This window comes from Microcaecilia unicolor, chromosome 10 (genome assembly GCF_901765095.1).
Source record: "Microcaecilia unicolor chromosome 10, aMicUni1.1, whole genome shotgun sequence".
NCBI lineage: Eukaryota > Metazoa > Chordata > Amphibia > Gymnophiona > Siphonopidae > Microcaecilia > Microcaecilia unicolor.
In genome coordinates, this window is record NC_044040.1 from 33,849,290 (window position 1) to 33,871,706 (window position 22,417).

Consider the following 22,417-nt stretch of genomic DNA (forward strand, 5'->3'; position numbering starts at 1 on the left):
TCTGTTGATCACCCCACCCCTCACCTATCCACACCCATCCTGTTAGAATATCAATGATATGCTTTGATGTCCCCATGCATACCTCCAACCCACCCCCATCCTCCCACCCTGTCAGACTGTCATAGTAATGCTTGAATGTTTTCACTTATATACACTGTCAGCTAGCACATTTGCTTATTTCCGATCTGAGGAAGAAGGGCAACCTTCGAAAGCTAATCAAGAAATGTATTAAGTTATGTCCAATAAAAAAGGTATCATCTTATTTTCTTTTCCATGTTTTATTTTGTTTGATTTCTATTTATAAACGGCACCAAACTCAGGGGCCCTTTTATTTATTTATTTATTTATTTGTCACATTTGTATCCCACCTTTTCCCACTTATTAGTAGGCTCAAAATGGCTTACATAGTTCTGGAGAGGTGGTTACAGACTCCGGTGTGAACAAATACAGTAAAGAAGTATCGGTAAATAGGTTGGGGTGATTCAGACACAATGTTAGGGTGTGATCATGCGTCAGGGTTGAAAACTGTCCGTTTCCTGATTAAAATGCCATATTTCATTATTCGGTGTTTATGTCGGATACTGTGGGGTATACCTTCTTGAACAGGTGAGTTTTTAGTTTTTTTTCGGAATTCTAGATGATTATTCATAGATTTCAGGCGTTTTGGTAGAGAATTCCAGAGCTGTGTGCGTATGTAAGAGAAACTTGACACATATGTTCATTTATACTTCAGGCTTTTACAACTTGGGAAGTGAAGAGTTAAGTATGTTGTGGCTGATTCAATTGTGTTTCTAATTGGTAAGTCAGAGCTAGACCATGTATTATTCTGTGAACAAAGGTACAAATCTTGAAAGCGATACGTTCCTTGATTGGTAGCCAGTGTATTTATTTATTTGTTACATTTGTACCCCGTATTTTCCCACCTATTTGCAGGCTCAATGTGGCTTACATAGTACCGTAAAGGCATTCGCCAAGTCCGGTAGAGAACAAATACAAGGTTATATTGTGGTCGAATAAGGTCGGTGTGTTTCAGGCACCATGAGGGTCGAAGGGAGGGAAGGTTGTATATTGTCCAGTACGATCATAGATTTTGCTGTGTTGCCGGGTGTGGGGATTTACGTTGGATCGGTAGGGTAAGCCTTTTTGAACAGGTTGGTTTTTAGTGATTTCCTGAAGTTTAGGTGGTCATGGATTGTTTTCACAGCTTTTGGGAGTGCGTTCCATAGTTGTGCGCTTATATAGGAGAAGCTAGATGCATAAGTTGTTTTGTATTTGAGTCCTTTGCAATTTGGATAATGGAGGTTTAGGTATGTTCGTGATGATCCGGTTCTGATTCTGGTTGGTAGGTCTATAAGGTCTGTAATGTATCCTGGGACAACGCCGTAGATAAATTTGTGGACCAGGGTGCAGATTTTGAAGATGATCCGTTCTTTGATTGGGAGCCAGTGCAGCTTTTCTCGGAGGGGTTTAGCACTTTCGAATCGTGTTTTACCAAATATTAGCCTGGCTGCTGTGTTTTGGGTGGTCTGGAGTTTCTTTGTGAGTTGTTCTTTACATCCCACATAGATTCTGTTGCAGTAATCTGCATGGCTTGGGACCATTGATTGTATTAGGTTTCGAAATATTACCCTCGGGAAGAACGGTTTTTCCTGGAGGGGTTTTGCGCTTTCAAATTTAGATTTTCCATAGATATGCCTGGTTGCCATATTCTGAGCAGTCAGTACTTTCCTTAGGATTTTACTAAGCTGTGGTAGGTCTAACGCACAGGTAGCACATGCCAAACTGACACTATTGCCTGTGTAGTGCGGGCACCCTGTGGTAATTTCGAAGTTAGCATGTGCTATTTCCTGCTGTAGAAAATATTTTTCTAATTTCTACCACGGGGGGGGGGGGGGGGGGGGTAATCAGCAGCGTGGCCCAGTTGCGTAGCCAGACTTCGGCAGAAGGGGGGTCCAGAGCCTAAGGTGAGGGGGCACATTTTAGCCCCCCCCGGCGCCGCCGCCCCTGCCGCCATTGCCGACCCCCCCCCCCTGCCGCCACCACCAACAACAACTTTGACCCCCCCCCCGCCGACGACCCTCTAGACCCCCCCCCCTCCTGCCGCCAACTCTCCTCCGCTGTCGCCTACCTTTGCTGGCGGGCCGAGGTCCTCTTCTTCCCGCGCAGGCCTTCGTACAACGTGCAGGACATCAGACTCAGAAACTGAACGAAGCCCTGCGCGGGAAGAAGAGGACCTCGGCTGGTGGGGGTTGGGGTCCCCCGCCAGCAAAGGATGGCAATGGCAGGTTGATGGCGGGTTGGCGGTGGGAGGGGGGGTCAAGAGGGTTGTCGGCAGGGGGGTCCAGGGCCAAATCCAAGGGGGCCCAGGCCCCTGTGGCCCCATGTAGCTACGCCCCTGGCGTGGCCACATTAGGACACATTAACTGATTACTGCACGATTAGCGTATGACCCCTTTCCTCTAGGTCAATAGCTGGCGGTAAGCGCTCAGGCAGTGAATAACTGGCTGCTACTTTTGCTTTTAGCATATGGCCATTTATCGCCCCACTAAAAAAAGCCTTTTCCCAGCCATGGTAAAAAATGGCCTAGCGTTCGCCATATTCACACATCCAGACTACTGCAGGCCACTTTTTTTCCAGCGCCCAAATTTGGGTACCATTTACTGAATCTAGTCCCTTACATGCACATACCGGCATATACAGATGAAAAATCCATTATAAAATCAACCCAATGTGTCCCAAGGAATGGTCTTTCCGCTTCTCAAAAAAAAGTCTAAATTATTGCAAGCCACACAGAATTCGGATTATGTGGAATATCACCACCAATAAATCAATAAATATAGTGGAATTAGAACAGTACAGAGAAGGGTGCTGAAATGATTAAGGGGGGTGCAATGGCGTTCATTTGACGAAAGGCTAGAGAGATTAGGGATCTTCAGATGGAGAAGAGAGGGCTGAGGGGAGATATGATAGAAAGTTAATAGAGTGGAACAGATAAATGTGAATTGATTGTTTACTCTTTCAAAAAAAGAAGGAAGACTAGGGAAAACTCCATGAAGACAAAGGCAATACTTTAAAACAAATAGGAGAAAAAATTCTTTCATTCAACGCATACGCTCTGAAGTAACTAGCATAGTCAGGCTTAAAAAAAAAAAAAGGTTTGGACAAACTCCTGAAAGAAAAGTTCCTGAGGGTAAGTTGCACGGAATTTTGCTACTTTTTGGAATCTTGTGACCTAAATTGGCCACTGTTGGAAACAGGATATGAAGAACCTTTGGTCTAACCCAATATGGCAGTTGTTATGCTGTTATATTCTTTAAAAACTGGCATTGGTCATCCAGTATTATATACACATCATAATTTAGGCTTAGTTTTCTGCAAACGAGGTCACAAAGTGCACACATGGTATTGTTCAGCGCTGGAAATTGGCCCTTCACAGCAGTTGCAAGAGAGAAATACTTGCAATGCTATTTCTGAAGCGTCACTGGACAAGTCTCAATTAATAAGAAGTATAATTTTAAAAGAACTCGTAATTCGGTCCAGTGGAAAACTGAGGGGGAAAAATGCCCAGAACAGCAAGTTTCTGGATTCAAAAACTGTCAAGGAAAACTACAGAGAACAAATAGGGTAAAAGAAGCAAGCTCACTTTACCAAATTGTAGAGTAATTTGTGGGTATTTGATTGTAGCCCTTTTCAGGTCTCCATTAGATAAAAAGGCCTTTCAAGGGACCCTGCCGAGGCCAGACAAACTCATTAGTGTCTCCGTATTTCTTCAGATAGGGAAAAGCAACCTACTTCTAGGCCAAAAAAGGATCAATGTCACAGCCACTCAAAAAAATGCATTGTACTCAGTAACAGTTGCTGCTCCAATCCAAAATAATTTACTGGTGAAAAACATGAAAAGAAAAAAAACCCATAGCTGCAATGAAGGATCCTTATTTCAGAATTAGAGCCTCTCATACATACACACCACGAAAACTATTTAGAATGGATCCACAGTGAAAGTTCCAGACATACTGTTACGATCACCCCCCCCCCCCCCCCCCCCGCTCCCTTACCTCTGTGTCAGTGTCCTGTGTGACATGCCCCGCTGCGCTGCTCCCTCCTCCAGTCTGCTGACAGCTGTGCATGCTCGTTTGGAGGAGACTGGATTCAGGTTGACACTGCTTGGGTCGGCCCCTTGCTAATATCATCACTCTGGGCCTTCTTCTGCAATCGCTGCTCTCTGCCTCTTTGCCTTGCAACAGGTTGTCCTGGTTCCAGTGTCCTTCACAGCGTCAGCTTCCAGCCCTGGTCCCAGCTTCCAGTACAAGCTTCAGCTTCCAGTCCTGTTTCTATCTTCCAGCACAGCTCCTGCTTCCAGCTCCAGCACAGCCTCAGCTGCCAGTACAACTCCTGGTTACAGCAAAGCTCCTGCTTCCAGGCCTAGGTCCAGCTCCAGCACAGCTTCCAGTTCCGAGTACAGTTTCCAGCGTCCCTCAATGCCTCTACTGGAGCAATCCCTTCTGCAGGGACTTGCCCACTGCTTCCTACAGTCTGTCTGTTCCCTGGGCAGGCAGGCAGTGCTGTTCCACTGCGGTCCAAGGGCTCACTCATCCTGAAATATGACACATCCCTTTAGCCTTCCTGACCTCCCAGACTTTCCCAGAATCCAGGTAGGATCTCCTGTGACTATTACAGAATTTCCCTTGTACCTGAACATGTTGTGGCCTCTCTGGATTGACTCAGCTCCCCTCTCCTCTTCCTGGAATGGGTACCCTTAATGGTTACACTTATAGAGAGTAATTTTTCAGCAGGCTGACTATTTTATAAAGGCACTAGTAAAAAAGCCCCGTTTCTGATGCAAATGAAACGGGGGCTAGCAATGTTTTCTTCTGTGTGCATGTGGGAGTGTGTGTGTCCCTGCCCTCTGCCCTCTCTCCCCTCCCCCCTCTGAGTCCTTCACTGTTACAGAGCCAGCGATTTGATTTCCTGCTCTGCTGTTTTCCTTCACTGACTGTTTGTGTTTCAGAGAGGGCGGGGCAGACACTCATGGGGAAACCGGATATCTCTCCCCCTTCACACTTCTGTCTGGAGGCTTCATAGAACGTTGCTGTTGCTTTTTATATAGAGAGATAGAGGTGTCTGTATATCTTTATAAAATACTTGCATAAATCCTTCAGATGTAGTGGCTGGATTGTGGGTGCTGATATTTACACCTACTTGGAAGCAGGCCTAAACGGTAGCTTATAATCAGGGGCGTATCTGCGTGGGGCCACAGGGGCCTGGGCCCCCGCAGATTTCGCCCTGGCCCCCCTCCCCGCCGTCAACCCTCCCCCGCTGCTTACTTTTGCTGGCGCTGAGGTCCAACCCGCAATCTCCGTTTTTCGTCTTCCTCCGTGGCCATGCTTCCAGGAAGTAACGCTGCAGTGCTGATTCGTTGAATCCAGTTCGGCGTCTGACGTCAGACGTCGAACTGGATTCAACGAATCAGCACTGCAGCGTTACTTCCTGGAAGCATGGCCACGGAGGAAGACGAAAAACGGAGATTGCGGGTCGGACCTCGGCGCCAGCAAAAGTAAGCAGCGGGGGAGGGTTGACGGCGGGGAGGGGGTGGAGAGAGGCGGCGGCGGGGGGGGGGGGAGGGAGGCAAAAATGTGCCCCCCCTCTCTGGCTGTGGCCCCCCCTACCGCCGGATTCCAGATACGCCCCTGCTTATAATGAGGGGTATTTTCAATATGACATTCAAATGGCGAAATAAACATTTACTGGAAAACGTTTAAAAACCATGAGTCCGTGTTGGAAGAAATAAATGAAAGTGTTCCGATATTCAAAAATACACAAGAAAAACAATTAGAAAGAGGACAAACTGCAAACATCATAGATATTTTGAGATAAACGTCTCTGCCAATCGGAAATACACAACGTGAAATGTGCAACGGCGGTGCTGGTCCCCGCGTTGAAAAAAATGTAAGCAGCAATGGCAGTATGGTCCCTCCATATGACAAATGTGCATATATACCTCCAGGACATGGGGGAATGTTCCTCAGTGAGCCCAGTCATGTCTGTGCACAAGGAACCTCATTTTTCAGTGCTAGAGACAGAGCTTCTGGACCTCCTGTGCCTGAGAAATGTTCAAGCACCACCACCACCTGCCACCCCACGATGTCTCCATGACAGCATGGAGATCGATTAGAGGCAGCCTGGAAAGGCGAGTGTGAAGCATTGCCCCCCAGGATCACAGCACCAAACATAAGTTCACATACAATGAGGTCACTTTGTTGTTGCAATACATGTCATTGAAAGTTTCATAAGAATGAATAAAAAAAAAACCTATGTGATATCAGAATCCAATGACAAGTAATTATGGGGCCTCCTCCACTAACCCTTCAATGCAGAAATAAGGGACTGCACATATCTGGACCTCATTCCCCCCCTTGCCCAGTGCCCGTATGCTGCCCCATGCCTATATATGATGGGAATCTTTGCAGCAGCTCACTAAAGTATACTGAACCACCTCAAGGTACATTTGGTTTACCCCACTGCCCCAAATCCACCTCCCAGAAATAGTGCACATGCTCCTAAGAAAGATGACCATATCACCCTCTGTCCCCTTGGCAACCTCAGCTCACATCTGTTGTCTGTGTATTGCATGCCCCCCCTGCCCCCCTCCAAAAATCTGGCTGTAGTCATCTGTCACCGGTTATGTGAAGAGCATTGCACAACATGTCATTAAAAATAATAATGTATGTGATGCCAAGAAGCCATTCACCGGAACCCTGTCTCCACCAACTTCTGTTTTGTAAGAGATTTGGCATCCACAGGGACTTTGAGGCGTTCAGGTGCTGGTACCGCAAAATATAGCAGGAAAATACAGGAAAACTTTTTTGAAAGCCTCTATGCCAGCCTGAAATGTCATACCCAGCTCCCTGATAGCAGTATGCAAGTCCCTGGAGCAGTTTTTAGTGGGTGCAGTGCACTTCAGACAGGTGGACCCAGGCCCATCCCCCCCTACCTGTTACACTTGTGATGGTAAATGGGAGCCCTTCAAAACCCCCCAAAACCCACTGTATCCACATGTAGGTGCCCCCCTTCACCCATAAGGGCTATGGTAATGGTGTAGAGTTGTGGGGAGTGGGTTTGGGGGGAGATTTGGGGGGCTCAGCACCCAAGGTAAGGGAGCTATGCACCTGGGAGCTTTTTTATTTTTTTTTTAAATTTTTAGAAGTGCCCCCTAGGGTGCCCGGTTGGTGTCAGGGGGACCAGTGCACTACAAATACTGGCTCCTCCCATGACCAAATGCCTTGGATTTGGCCGGGTTTGAGATCGCCAGCATTATTTTCCATTATGGCCGAAAACCGATGCCGGCCATCTCAAACCCGGCGAACTGTGACATTTGGCCGGGCCCAACCGTAAATACGGTTGGCTCCGCCCTCTATCTAGAGGATAAATAATTGGAGAACGAAAACAGGTTTCCACACCAATTTCAAGCTTTCAACCTCAAATTTGTTTCCAAAGTAAAACTTGACGTGGCCACCTTTCACCCTCAGGCTGCATCAGGGGTATTGCACAAAGTTGATTTCAACAGGGCATTAAAATCAATAAACCAAGTAATGATGCTTTGGCATAGAATAAGTAAAAGTCAGTAGTGATGGACCAGCCAGAACTGTTGCAACAGAGTTAAACTCCAGCAAAATCTGGTCTTGATGCTGTTCCAGTCCATCACTGTTGAACTTTACCTATTCTTTGCCAAAACATCATTACTTGGTTTATTGATTTTAATATCCTGTTGAAATCAACTTTGTGTGATGCAATAGCAGTACTCTTGATGCAGCCTGAAGGTGAAATGTGGCCACGTCATGTTTTACTTGGAAATAAATTTGATCTTAAAGACTTGACATTGGTATGGCAAGATGTTTTTTTGTTCTTGTAGATCCTCTGCTTTTTGCCAGCCCTCTGTGTTCTCCGTAAATAATTGGAGATTTCCGGTGTTGTAGCTCTCACTTTGCAGCGTTAGGCTTGTATAGAGAGAACTAGCACTGAAAAGGAAATTTGAAGACGATCAATCAAAAATATATGCATTGCACAAGAAGCCCTCCACAAAGAGACTGAAGGAACTAAAGATGTATTCTCTACAAGTGCTTCACAAGCCAGCCCTGGAGTACCCGCTAACCAATCTGGTTTTCAGGATAACTATAATGAAAGAGATTTGCATGCATTGCCTCCGCTGTATGCAAATCTGTCTCAAGCATATTCATTATGCACATCCTGAAAACCAGGACCACCAGCTACAGGATACTCCACGACTGGCCTGAGAAACAGCGCTCTAGAGGAAAGACGAGAATGTAGAGATACTGTACAAACATTCAAGAAAATTAGCAAAAAGGAAACATTTTTCCTAGAATGAAAAAAGACCACAGACAAAGGATCATTAGAAGGAGCTAGAATAAAGGAAGCTCAGGAGGAAGGTGAGAAAATACTATTTCACTATAAGGATGGTGGGCAGCGAGAATAGACTTCCATCAGAGGTGACAGTAGTCTAAACACTGGCAGAATTCATGCATGTGTGGGACAGATATCAAAACCATTCATGGCAGAGGAAGAAAGAATCTGTATTTAGGGATCAGTGACAGGGCCGCCGAGAGACTGAGCCAGGCCCGGGGCAAGGCCGTGTCCCTCCCCCAGGATCCCCCCCCCCCTCAATCGCTACTGCTGTCGCTTCCCTCTCCTGCTCCCAGGCCACCAGCGTCGCAGTTCCCAGTCTCCACCTACGTACCCCTCTGCTCCCTTCTGCCTGCCATCCGACCCCCTTCATTTAAATTTTTTTAAAAAATCTCTAAAGCAGCAGGCGCAGCGCCTTCTGTGCGAAAGTGGCAGATCGCCTCAAGCGGGCCTTCCCTCACTGTGTCCCGCCCTCACGGAAATAGGAAGTTACATCAGAGGAGGGCGGGACACAGAGAAGAGAAGGCCCTGTGCTGCTGCGTTAGAGATTTTCTTTAAATGCAGGGGGTCGGACGACAGACAGAAGAGAGCTGAGAGTAGGCAGGTGGAGACTGGATTGTGGCGCCAGCGGCCTGGGAGCAGAAGAGGGCGAGAGACTCCGGCACCGGTCCCTCCTTGGTGGCCAGGGCCCTGGGAATTTTGCCTCCCCTGCCCTCCCTTCTCGGCGGCCCTGATCAATGAAGACAGGTGCAAACTTGCTGACCAAGTGGACCTTCCTGCCAAAATCTCCTATGTTTCTAAAAGAAATTCTGAAGGGAACAGTAACTATACCTGCACAAAACTGCACATTGTGTAGACGTCAAACAAAGGCATACTCGGACGCTCTTCTCGATAAATGGTGACCTTATAACGGCTTACAACTTGGGGAGTCACTTTGGCTTCATCTGTCACCAGAAGGATGATCTGATTAACACCCAGGCCAAGAGGGTAATTGGCAAACCTAGAGAAGAATGGCAGTTTTTAAAGCTCTACTTCCCTTAAATCCAAATATAATAGTACCAAGGGTCTCATTTTCAAAACAAAGTTCAAAAAACATCAGAAGGAGGCAGAAGGACATTTTTTTCTCTCAAAAACGTCCAAGGTGCAATTTTTGACACCCCGATTTTAGATGTTTGTCACAGTTTGTCAAAACGTCAAGACAGTGTGTTGGGGGGTGTTTTTTTTTGGGGGGGGGGGTCATGGGTGACACCAAAATATAGACATTTTTCTGCAATTCTGGAACAAAATGAAAACATCTAGGGCCAAAATTAAGATGTTTTTGGCTAGACCTGCTTCAATTATGACCAAGTGACCAACTGGTGCCCTGAGTGACCACTGGATGGATTAAGGCATAATTCCTTACTCCCCCAGAGGTCCTCCTAGCCCCCTAAGATGCGACTTTGACAGTACATACCAGGCTCTATGACAGCTTCAGATTTGATGGCCACTCCTATTAAAGCAGCAAGCAGGTCCCAGAAGTAGTTTAGTGGTCAGTGCAGTGGACTGTAGAGAAGGGGACCCAGACCCATATCCAGTGGTGTGCTGGAGCAGGCTCTCACAGGCTCGCAAGAGCCGGTTGTTAAGTTTTTAAGAATTTTGGGAGCCGGTTGTTAAAGTAGGGCCCTCCATGGCTACTTTAACAACTGGCTTCCACAATGTAGGCTTGGGCCCCCTGCTGAATTCTATTTTACTTTGCTGGTGGGGATGCTGAGCCCTGCCACCCAAGTAAATAGGCTACTGCTGCTCCCCGCTCCTTGTTTCCAGCTCTGGGCAGCAGGCTGGGATTTCTCGAGCATGTGAGAGAAGTTCCAGCATGCTGCTCGGAGCAAGACGTTGGGAGTGGTGGCAGTCCATTTATTGGCTGCCAGCAAAGGTATGCCTAGCGCACCCGCATGAAGGGAGGGAGGGAAGAGAGGCAAGTGTTGCTCCCCCCCCCCCCCCCCCGGCCGCCCCTGGCCCTTCCAACTGCAGAGCTGGCTACGTCCGGAGAAAGAGCCTGTTGTTAAAAATTTACCAGCACACCCCTGCCCATATCCCACTCTAACTGGTACAATTCAGGTGGAAAGTGTGGGCCCTCCAAAACCTACTGTACCTACAGTATATATATATATATATAGGTGACATCTGCAGTACTAAGGGCTATTGTAGTGGTGTACAGTTGGGTCCAGTAGGTTTTTGGCGGGTTTTGGAGGGCTCATCATACAATATACAATATAACCGTCTAGCTGCTATCTAGCAATATTCAGTGGGAGATAGATGGCAACGCCCCCCCCCCCCCCCCCCCCCCCAAATATCATCAGATAGCCGGTTATGAGCATTTAACCGGCCAGGTGCCTAACACTTTTCAATATCAGAGGCTTTAGTCTTTCCTCAAACGATAGTCATTCCATCCCCTTTATTACTTTGGCCATCCTTCTCTCCAGCTTTTCAGATTCTACCATCTCTTTTTTAAGATGCAGCTACCAGAACTGCACACAAGGCACAGTCACACCACAGAGAGATACAGAGGTATTACAACCTTCTTTGATTTATTCTCTGTTCCTTCCATAAAAATTCCTAACATTCTGTCAGCTTATTTGGCAAATCTACCAGTCGTGAGTCAACTAGATTTAAGTTGTGAGATGCCCTGAAAACAGCTCTAAATGTGTCCAGCATCCAGACTTCTAAGGTTTTTTTGTACAGTTTTAAAAGAACACACTTTCCAGAGGCTTTTCGTTTCCAGCAGACAGAACAGACAAAAGTACACAGAAAACATAAGCAAAGACCTGTTAGGAAAAAGCACCTCTTGAATTTTGCTCCTCCGAGTTAAACTAAAAACAAAATAGGCATAAGCCCCATGGTGCTTTTCTTTTTTAATTATTATTTATTTATTAATATACAAACTATTCTTACAAGTCAAATACTTGAACAAGAAAAGCGGAGAAGTAAATTATATAAGTCGGCAAATATCACAAAAAATTATTTTTCCTCCTCAGACCACCTTTGGGGGACGTGTACAACAGAAAACTCAGGAGACAAGCTTAAAGAAATAACTTCAGGAATGCTTAACACGCTATAACCCCAATCAAGCCATAACATAATCTCAACTATTGGATATTACCTGTGGTCACCCTTTTTAAATCTATAAAGGCACGTAATTGCTCCGGAAGAAAAAATACATATTTTAACCCAGTATATTTAACTACACGTTTACATGGATAGTTTAGATAGAAAGATGGCCCTATTGCCAAAGTTTCCATTCTCAAAGCCAAAAAAGCCTTCCTCCTTTCTTGTGTTTGTTTTGTAACATCGAGGAATATCCAAATTTTTTTGCCATATAACGAAGTTTGTAGGTTTCGAAGGGATAAACGTTTCACCGCCTCTAAGTCTTGCTTGAATACAAATGAGACCAATAAAGTCACTCTTTCAGAATCTTCAGACAATGATGCTTCTAACAATTCAGATACGTTCAATAAATCTTTCTTATTTTCTTGATGTATCATTTCCAAAGATTCCTCCGAGACCCTTTTATTTGGTATATAGTATATCTGATTTATCGGGGGAATAGTTTCCGGGGTATTTTTCAAAATTTCAAGCAAATATTTCTTAAACACTTCCAAAGGGGTAACGCCCAGGGATTTCGGAAAGTTCAAAAAACGAAGGTTTAATCTGCGATTGTAATTCTCAATCTGCTCAAGTTTTCGATGCAGTATCATTTTGTCTTTTATCATTGTAGCTGAAAAATCTTGTAACTTCTTAATATCTTCTTTAATTGTAATCACTTGAATATTAAATTCTGTCTTAATGCCTTCTAAGGAGTTAGACAAAATATCAACAGTACTCACTAAAGCTGAAACTTCAGCCGTAGATTTGGCCACTGTAGTATTCAATTGTTGGAGAGCTTCCCATATGCTCTCCAATGTTACCGTCTCTGGCTTTTATATTGGCGCAACGCACTCAGTTGAGACACAAACAGGCCTCAAACCTCCGTCGGGACCCACCTTCTCAGTACCTCGATCCAGAAGCCTACCCTCAGCACATTCCGATTCGGGGGGCCTCCACTGAGATAAGCGTCCTTCGGGGAGAGGTGGTGGGTTGAGAACCGGGGGAGAGAGAGTAACATCCAGCCCCAAGTCTCCGGAGTCTCCTCCTCCTAGAGCAACAGCAGGACTCCTCCCGGTATTTTGGGTGGGGGTTCTCGCGGCGAACCTTTCAATTGATTGCTGCTGTGGAGAGGAAGTTCTGGCCATCGATGAACCAGCCTTAACCGTCCCTTTACGTTTGGTATGAGGCATCAGAATTGAGGAAAAACTGATTCAGAGCAATCAGCAAGAGAGCTCAGCCTCGATCAGCAGAGTGCTGCCATCTTCACCCCATGGTGCTTTTTGAGAAAGATTTTCCTTATATTATTTATCTACTTACTTTCAGTCAACTATTCGCTTCTTCAGTATTGCTTGAAGAAAGAAATGATTCAAAAAAAATATCAGTAAAAAATCTTTCTTTTCCTCTTGATTTTCTTCCCTCTAGAAGTTTGCTGAGCGAGAAGAGAGGAGGAGTAGCCTGTGGGCTGCAAACCTGTGCAACTGGGTTTGATTCCCACTGTGGCTTCTCATGACCCTGGGCAAGTCACTTAACCTTCCATTGTCCCAGGTAGAAGACTCAGGGGTCCTTTTACTAAGCCATGTAAGCGTCTACGTGCGCCCAATGCTTGCCAAAATGGAGTTACCGCCTGACTACCGTGTGGATCTTGACGTAATTTCATTTATGGTGCACATCCAATACGTGCATCTGAAAAATATTTTTTTTATTTTCAGGTGCGCGTAATGGATGCACGCCAAGTAGTATTTGGCGCACTTAGGTCATTACCATCCAGTTACTGCATGAGTCTTTACCACTAGGTCAATAGCTGGCGGTAAGGTCTCAGACCCAAAATGGACGCGCGGCATTTTTCATTTTGCCGCACATCCATTTTCGGCAGACATTTTTTAAAAGCCTTTTTTACATGCACGCTAAAAAATGGATCGGCACGCACCCAAAACCCGCGCCTACATTACTGCAAGTCATTTTTCAGTGCACCTTTGTAAAAGGACCCCTTAGATTGTGAGCCCACTAGGGACAAAGGACCTGCATACAATACAAGTAAAATGCTTTGGTTGTACCACAGAAAGGCAATGTATCAAATCCATGACAGGGGCGCAACCAGACAGCAGATTTTAGGTGGGCCTAGGCAAGAAGTGAGTGGGCACCAAGTGTTCTCCCCCCCCCCCCCAAAAAAAAATATCTCAGTTGGCAGGAAAATACTTCTCTCCATCTTGGCAGTCTGCAGCAGGCAAGTGCTGAAAACTGAGCATGTGCAGGTGCCGGTATCATGGAGAGCAGTGCTTTTGCTATCATCAGGGGGAAGTCTTCAGGGATCTCCAACAGCTACCGCTAAACGTATGCTACTGTTGAGTGGGCCTGAGCCCAAAATGGGTGGGCCCCGGCCCACCTGTGGCTACACCACTGATCCATGACCCTTGACTAGAGTAAAAGGTACAAATTTGAACAATCAGACTGATTGCATATTTTATCCCACTTTCGTTCCACACCCAGTTTTGATGTTCTGTGAATTCCATAGTGATTGAATTCAGAATGCCATCGGACTGCAGCATTCAAGGCACTCCAAATCAATCACCAAATGAACTTGAGAAGCAAATGTAAGAACAAAGTTTCTCTTGAATGAAACAATGTCAGCTCATTGCTTGGTTTGGGGTTTGGGGTTTGAGGGGGGGGGGAGAGGGGAACCCAACAGATTATGACAGGAACCAACATTGCCACAAATCTAGACATAATTAGCACCTGAAATGGTTAAATTGAGAAACCTTTAGGGCTGGTTCCATGATTAGGTGATATGCTGCCACATAGGTGATTCCTCTGAGGTGGGACTGGAAATTTTTGAATACATCATGGAAGTGATGTGCTCCGATTTAACAGCTGAGAGAGTGGGTGACTGCCACAGGTAGAGCAACCCCCACCCAAAGAATAAAAGAATTGCTAAGAGAGTTCAGGCTTGGAGAAGACTCACCCTCCAGCCTTCACCCAAGAAGGGAACTCAGCAATCTGGGATGGGATAAAAAGTAGAAAAGGTAAAAGTTGGAGGAAATCTGAAATTACTGCAGATCTCTGAAGCAGATAATTATTTCTATTGGGTCAATGTTATACCAAGGGGATCATAAAGTTGGGCAGCCCTTTGTACAATGGTAACTCTTCCTCATAGTTTCCATTTTTCCCTGTCTAAGCTTTCTATGTAACTATGTGACAGGACTTGTTCCCATACTGTACCTTGGTCCTGTCCTCTCATCCAAGTGTACTCGGCACTCACAGTGTGATGCCTCTGCGCCGATCACTACTGTCAGGAAATCAAATGGCACTTCTGAATAGTACTCTTTGATCCTTGGGTTGAATTCAGGACTCAGGTCCAGGCGGGGGCTGGTGAAGATTTGCCTGATGTGAGACAGTACATCCCGGTCTGTTGCAAAAATCAAAGACACAACCGTGAAAGGGACGAATCTGTAACACTTTACACAAATGTACTTTTTACTGAAAGAATGCTGGTGTGATCAATGGTCATATTCATTGATCCTCACCGCCTGAATGTCTGCCAGGGTTGGTGTAGGGATATAGAAACTCAGGTGAACCTTCAACCTTCTGTCTTCTTTTATTTTTAGATTTCGCCAATAAAACCATTTCTACAACAACCCTATAAAAACTAATAATTAAGACATCATCCCCCAGATTCTATATATGGTGACTAAATTTGGTGCCTTAATTTGGGTGTGGATCTCAAATCCATGCACAAACTAATCAGTTAACAACGCCTTTAACAATTCATTATTCATAATAATTGGCAGATCCTGTACCTAACTCTATGTGTTTAAACAACAATTAAATCTAATTGGTGGCAATTATAGGCAATTATTGGTCCTAATTAGCTCATTATTCAATTAAATTGCACAAGCAAATCAGAACCATGCCCAAATTTGCGTACACAATTCTTGGTGACCGATATTCAGACCACAGGAGTTAGCCAGGCTAACTCCGGTGGTCAGCACTGAACCCAGATATTCAGTTTCAACTTAACCAGCCAAGCTCATATTCAGTGCTAGCCAGTTTATGCAAGCAAATATGGCTACGAAACTAGCACTAAAAATCAGCAGGTAGCCAGTTAAATTGTACGATATAATTGGCTATAGCTGCTAACTCTGAATTTTCAGTAGGTCATATATTACAATCTTCCTCCTTCTAATTGGAAATACTAGAAAATTAGAGCACCCTTCCACAAAGAAAAAATCTACAGGGAACTTGCCCACCACTCAAGGTTGCCAGATGGGAAAAATTTTCCCAGCCCAAAATCAGCCCTAAACCCGCCCAAAGTCAAACCCCGTCTCCCACATCACCAACCCCGCCCCCTGACGTCATTAACCCCGCCACTGAAAAGCTTCTATTGGACCACATTGGACCAATAGAAGCCCTGGGAAAGCTTCTTTTGGACCACATTGGACCAATAGAAGCCCCGGAAAAAAGCACACAGCAGCCACAGGAAAAAAGCCCAAACCCGCACCCTGCAGCTGCTCGCAGAAAACCTGCCCAGTGTTGCGGGAAGACCGCAACCCTGACAACAATGCCACCACTTAATATCCTTTTAGTTGTTCTCACAGTCTAGCTTAGCAGTTTCCTTTTCCTTTAGGGTGAGCAAATCTCAATCAATCCTTTAAACTCCTTTTCTCAATAGGCATAACAGGAAAGTTACTTATGTAATAGGTTCTTTCCTTCTTATTCTTGGAGAAGGAAGAACAACCAGCTCAGCGTTCATGAAAAAGGAAAGTAAAGCTGTATGCAAATTAGTTACAAATGAGTCAATGACTTGCCCTCCCCTCTCCAGCTCAGTGTGGAATTGATTTGCCTTAACCCCTTCGTATGTAGTGAACTAAATACTGTTTTAAGAGTCTTGTGATCAGCTTTTTAACCCTGCCCATTTTAGTTCTTATATTTTTCAATTTGTCCTTTTATGCTACTTCCCAGGTCATCTTGAATGCTCAGTTTTATTACCAGGGCTAAGCATAGTGTGTCCCTGGCTAGGTAGGCAATTTATTATCTGTTTATTTATTTATTTATTGTTTAATGTTGTCTCTATTTATTGAATTGGTTAATTATCTTTAGTGTTTTGGAGTTATTTATGTTTCATACGTGCTCATAATTAGTTTATATATATATATACACATGTTTTATGAATATTCTACACATTAACACACTTTTGTTACTTTTTATTAAATTTCTGCTTGGTTTTTGAATTTTTGGTTTACACAGTTATGAATGTATACACTTTCAAGCCATTCATTTCACTATGTTTTTGTTTACATGTGCATTGCTTATTCAGCACTCCTATATTTGTTTATAAGATCCACCTCTTTTTATTAAGTATATTTTTATATTATTTGACATGAATTATGGTTTTAACTATTGTACATGTATTTTTGTCACCTGTTTTAGTTCTGTACCCATGATGCAGCCTATCCGGCGAAACGTGGCCACATCGGGTCAGTTCAAATAAAGAGTTTTGGGATTTGACAGTGTCTGCTCCAGTCCTTCCTGACACCTAGTGCCTCTCTTTGATTTGCTTACTGGGTTAGATGGACCACTGGTCTGACCCAGTATGGATATTCTTACATTCTTATGACTGTTAACTTTTCCTGTTTCTCCCTACATTATATGTCTTATCTAATTTTAAATTGTAAGCCGCTCAGAAGGCCCTCCCTTTAAGCGGGGCATCAAACAATAAAGAAACTTGAAACTACTAAAATGGTCAGTGGTCTTCCTCATAAAGCTTATGGGGACAGACTTAATGATCTCAATGTGGAAGAAAGGCAGGTGAGGGGAGATATGATAGAGATGTTTAAACATCTACATGGCATAAGTACAAAGGAGATGAATCTCTTTCAATTGAAAGGAAGCTCTAGAATGAGGGTGCATAGGATGAAGGTGAAAGGGGACAGACTCAGAAGTAACCCAAGGAAATACTTACTTACTTATTTATTTATTTATTTATTTATTGCATTTGTATCCTGAAGGAATCAAGGAGAGAGCAATCCACCAAGGTGGATGAACACTAACTCCCTGTAGACTTGTATCCCGTTAGAGTCATTGAATAAAGTGATACCCTGTAGACTTGTATCCTGTTTCCCTGGAGTCATTGGTCCACTACCCACTTCCTTTTACACTTGCATTTGCATCCCACATTTTCCCACCTATTTGCAGGCTCAATGTGGCTTACAAAGTACCATAACGGCATTCGCCAGTTTCGGTATAAACAGTTACACAGTGATGTTGTGGTAGAATAAGGTTCATGTGGAACAAACATATTAAGGAATCGTATAGGGGAAAAGTTTCGTTATGTCCATTACGTGCTTTGGTTTCGTAGTGTTGCAGGGTTCAGGCATTTAAGTAGGGTCGGTAGGGTATGCCTTTTTGAACAGGTAAGTTTTTAGTGATTTCCGGAAGTTTAGGTGGTTATACGTTGTTTTCGTGGCTTTAGGTACAGAAAAGGTGGTGAATTCACGGAACGGCTCCCTGTGGAAGTGGTGCAGATGAAAACTATATCTGAATTCAAGGAAGCTTGGGACAAACATATAGGACCTCAAAGGGAGAGGAAGGGATAGTAGATGGAATGGACCAGCAGAGTGAATAGGGCCATATGGTTTTTTCTTCTGCCTTTGTTTTTCTCTGTTTCTGTGGTATTCTAAGGTCATTCACTGCATTTCAACAATTTTTGCAACTGCCATCTCAGTAACCTATTGTCAATCCACATGCACCATCTACTGGTCCTAACAGGAAAGTAAAGCAGAATTTTCACTTCAATGTCCGATGCTAGGAAATGATGCATAACACAGGAATGTGAGGGATCCAGGAAGGACAACTTCTGGAGAACGTTTTAGATGCACTGTGAAACTATATGGTGAAATACTCAGCTCCTGGTAGAATTTTCCTTTGAGTATGTGTCAGCATGCACCACACAAGAGCAAGGTGCACCCTCAAAGTATGCACAGGATTTCAAAATAAAATCGCTACAGGTACTTTTCCTCCCAGACCTAGCCTCAACCTTTTTTTCACTGTGGGTGAAATTATGCCTGCTGGGGATATCACAGAGAAAAGATATTTATTTGTTTGTTTGTTACATTTGTACCCCATATTTTCCCCAGTAGCATACCAAGGGGGGGCGGTGGGGGCGGTCCGCCCTGGGTGCACGCCGCTGGGGGGTGCCGCGCGTGCCTGTCCTTCGTTCGTTCCATGCTCCCTTTGCCCCGGAACGAAGGACAGGCGCGCGCGGCACCCCCCCAGCAGCGTGCACCCGGGGGGGGGGTTCTTTCGCGGGGAGTGTCCTTTTGCCGGGGGGGGGGGTCGTGCTGCATCTGGGGGGGGGGGGGGCGCTGCACCCAGGGGGCAGGGCGCATCGGCCCTGATTTTCCCATCTATTTGCAGGCTCAATGTGGCTTACATAGTACCGTAAAGGCGTTCGCCAAGTCCGGTTGAGAAACAAATACAAGGTTATGTTGTGGTCGAATGAGGAAGATGTGTATCAGATATCATGAGGGCCGAGGGGAGTGGAGATTATATATTGTCCAGTATGAACATTGGTATTGCTGTGTTGCCTGGTGTAGTTCATTTTCAGATTGGCCTTTATTCCCAGATATTCAAATGTTTTTTTCAGTTATTTTACACATTTGTGATAACAGAATTTTGTAACTTGCATTAGAACTTTGTAACATGAGAAAATTGATTCTATGTACATTAACTCACAGGTTAATGCACATTTAAATAATTTTACACACTAGGGTGGAAGTTCTAGAAATGGGTTTCTCCTTTTAGGTACACCTGTCTATAACTATATCTGGGCATGCCTAAAATTTACATGCCCCTTATTACTGGAGACACATTGTGGCAAGGGTGGGTAAGCTGGAGACATACCCACATCCTACCTATGCTCCTACCATGTGTACATTCTCCTTGCAGTAACATAAGATGGCACCAGGCAATGTACTTCCTACCAGAAAGAAAAAGCATTACTAGACTCCCTCAGGAATACTCACTACTACTCATAGAAAAGAGAGTACAATCCTGTACTAAAAACTCTGTCTTTCAACAGCAGGAAGAGATGTTCCACTCTTTTTCCTTCCGAGAGATTTCTGACTGCTACCTTTCTCCAGTTGTTAAAAGTACTCAACCTTCATCCCTTCCCTGGGATCTACTGGCTCAGACAACTTTTCATCATAAGGTCTGGTCCTCAGGTAGAGGTTAATCCTCCACCTCCATGGGATCCTCCAAGTCTAAGTCACTGGGAAATTTTATACCATCTACCTCCTCCCTTGGGAACCTCTCCCTTTTGAACAGGTCCCAGACGGTCCTTGCAACTTCTCTCCTTCTTCTCCTCCCGTAATCTACATCCTCCCTCAGCTTACGTGCATCCCAGTGCCTTCTACTGGGAAAATCCTTTTGTTTTTTTGGCCTAGTGGAGCTCTGGGGATTTCTTCCTCAATTCCAGGTTTTAAAGAAAGATAAACAATGTGCATAAGTGCTATTTTTGTTGCATTTACATGCATAATGGGGCACATATTTGCAGGCAGGAATTTAGAGAATTGCCCTGCTTGACGGTAACCTTGTAGCAGAGAGCTGCACGGGAATAGGGATTGTGGGAATCCCATGGGTATGGAAGAAGTTGCAATGGGATTCCTGTGTGGATGGAAGAAGTTGCCATGAGATTCCCATAGGAGTGTAGTCAAAATCTCTGGTGACTCCAGAACGAGGCTTGGAATGCAGTGAGAGAGGCAGTTGGAGCACCAGAATGAGGCTTGGAACATTCATTGGTTGAATGGTGGATACCATCCAAAAAACAACAGCAGGCTGTTGGAGTTGGGAGGAAACAGAAGGCTGCAAGCAAGTAAATAATAATTTTGACTTCCTCGGGTATGGGTGGAGATGGAGATTAATTGTAGGGATGGGCAGGGATGGAAAAGATCTTATTGGGTACGGGTGGGTATGAGTTAGATTCCATTGGGGCTGGGTGAGGATAGGTGAAATTTCTGCCCTTGTGCAGATCTCTACTCTGTAACTGTTTGCCTATTTTTAGGTGCCAAAAATGCACATAAAGGACCAGAATACTGGCATATTTGTGCTTATGTTTGCATGGGCTAACTAACTTAAATTAATTACGCATCCACCTTTCCCTATGTTGGTGCTCATTTGTGGAATGGATTACCTAAATCTGTAAAAACTACTCCCGATCATCTGACCTTCAGAAAAACCCTCAAGACCACCTTATTTGGAATAGCTTATGCTAAAGTCCCGCCATTGCATCCATAACTGCTGAACTGTAACTATCTTAGCGACATCCTTAACTTTATTGCCCCTTTCCCTTCTCTGTAATTACTAACTGATCTCTCCTCCTTCCATGTACTTGATTGTTTATGCCGGATTGATGTATGCCTTTTTCAGACTGATGTAAGCCACATTTGGGCCTGCCCTTGGGTGGGAAATGTGGGATATAAATGCTATAAATAAATAAATATAGGAGGGAATTCAATGAACAGTGTTGAAACTTAGGCACCCAAACAATTCAGCATTAAGCACTATTCTATAAAGGGCCCACAGCTTATATCGAAAAGGGTTTAGCGCGGATCACACATTTAACTTTTGGGTGCTGGACTTACAACTGCTAAAACTCGATGTAAATGCTGGTGACCAAATTAGGTGCAGTCAGTGGCGTAGCTACGTGGGGCCACGGGGGCCTGGCCCCTGTAGATTTGGCCCTGGACCCCTGCCGACGACCCTCTCGACCCCCTCCTCCCGCCGCCAACCCACTGTCGCCTACCTTTGCCGGCGGGGGACCCGAACCCTCGCCAGCAGAGGTCCTCTTCTTCTGGCACACGTACATGCAGGAAGTCAGATTCAGAAACAGAACGAAGCCTTGCGCCAGAAGAAGAGGACCTCTGCTGGCGGGGGTTCGGGTCCCCTGCCGGCAAAGGTAGGCGACTGCGGCTGCGGGGGAGGGTTGGCAGCGGGAGGGGGGGTCGAGGGGGTTGTCAGCAGGGGGGGTCAAAGTTGTTGTTGGTGGCGGGCAATGGCGGGGGGGTTGGCAGCGGCGGGGGGGGGGGAGGCTAAAATGTGCCTCCTCACCTCGGGCTCAGGATCCCCCTCCCACCGGTCTGGCTATGCCTCTGGGTGCAGTTAGGCAGTGCTCTAATTCTAGAATGTCTCCGACATCCCAATGCCTGCGCAACTTTGGGTGCCCTATATAGAATTCAGGCGATAAGTGCCCAGTATTCCTATTATGTGCTATTCTATAAACGCAAAAATCCTAATCAAACTTCACTAAAGCAGTGTTGATGGTTCTGTTAATATCACCCTATATACTTGATATATTCAATTTAGGCACAGGTCCAAAAAGGGGGAGCGGCCATGGGAGGATCAGGGGCATTTTTCCAACCTGCAGCACCTGTTAAATGAGTGTCAGGGATGTTGAAGCCCCGCCAAAGAGATTCTTCCTCCTCGTGTTGCAGCCATGAAATCTTAGTGTAATTCTCTGCACCTAAATTAGGCGTGGATCCCCTTTATTCTATAACAACACACTTAAATTAAAGGAATGCCCCTGATCCTCCCGTGGTCGCGCCCCCTTTTAACGCCTGTGCCTAAACTTACCTGCATAAAATGTAATTAAATGCAATTAGCACCAATAATTGCTTGTTAAGATCTCAATTACTGGTGCTAATTGACTTGCTAGTCAATTAAATTGTGTGCGCAAATTGAGTACACTCCCAAATTTAAGCGCACAATTTTTGGTGACTTTTATAGAATTTGGGGGTGAGTGTGCTTCTTCCTCACACCTACATTTACAGACCACTTTATAGATTTCTCCCAAAGTGCTAAACTGTGCTAATGTCACTGCTATTTC

At 45.0% G+C, this 22,417-nt stretch overlaps 1 protein-coding gene across 2 annotated transcripts in view; it reads right to left on the reverse strand.

Annotated features, from left to right (window-relative positions):
- Positions 1–22,417, reverse strand: part of CPED1 (cadherin like and PC-esterase domain containing 1) — a 183,191-nt gene that overhangs the window by 60,277 nt on the left and 100,497 nt on the right. For both annotated transcript variants that reach the window (XM_030216576.1, XM_030216577.1), the window contains exons 14-15: positions 14,758–14,944; positions 9,250–9,418 (exon numbers count right to left, since the gene is read on the reverse strand). In XM_030216576.1, coding sequence (XP_030072436.1) covers positions 9,250–9,418; positions 14,758–14,944 — 356 coding nt within the window. The remainder of the gene's footprint in view (positions 1–9,249; positions 9,419–14,757; positions 14,945–22,417) is intronic.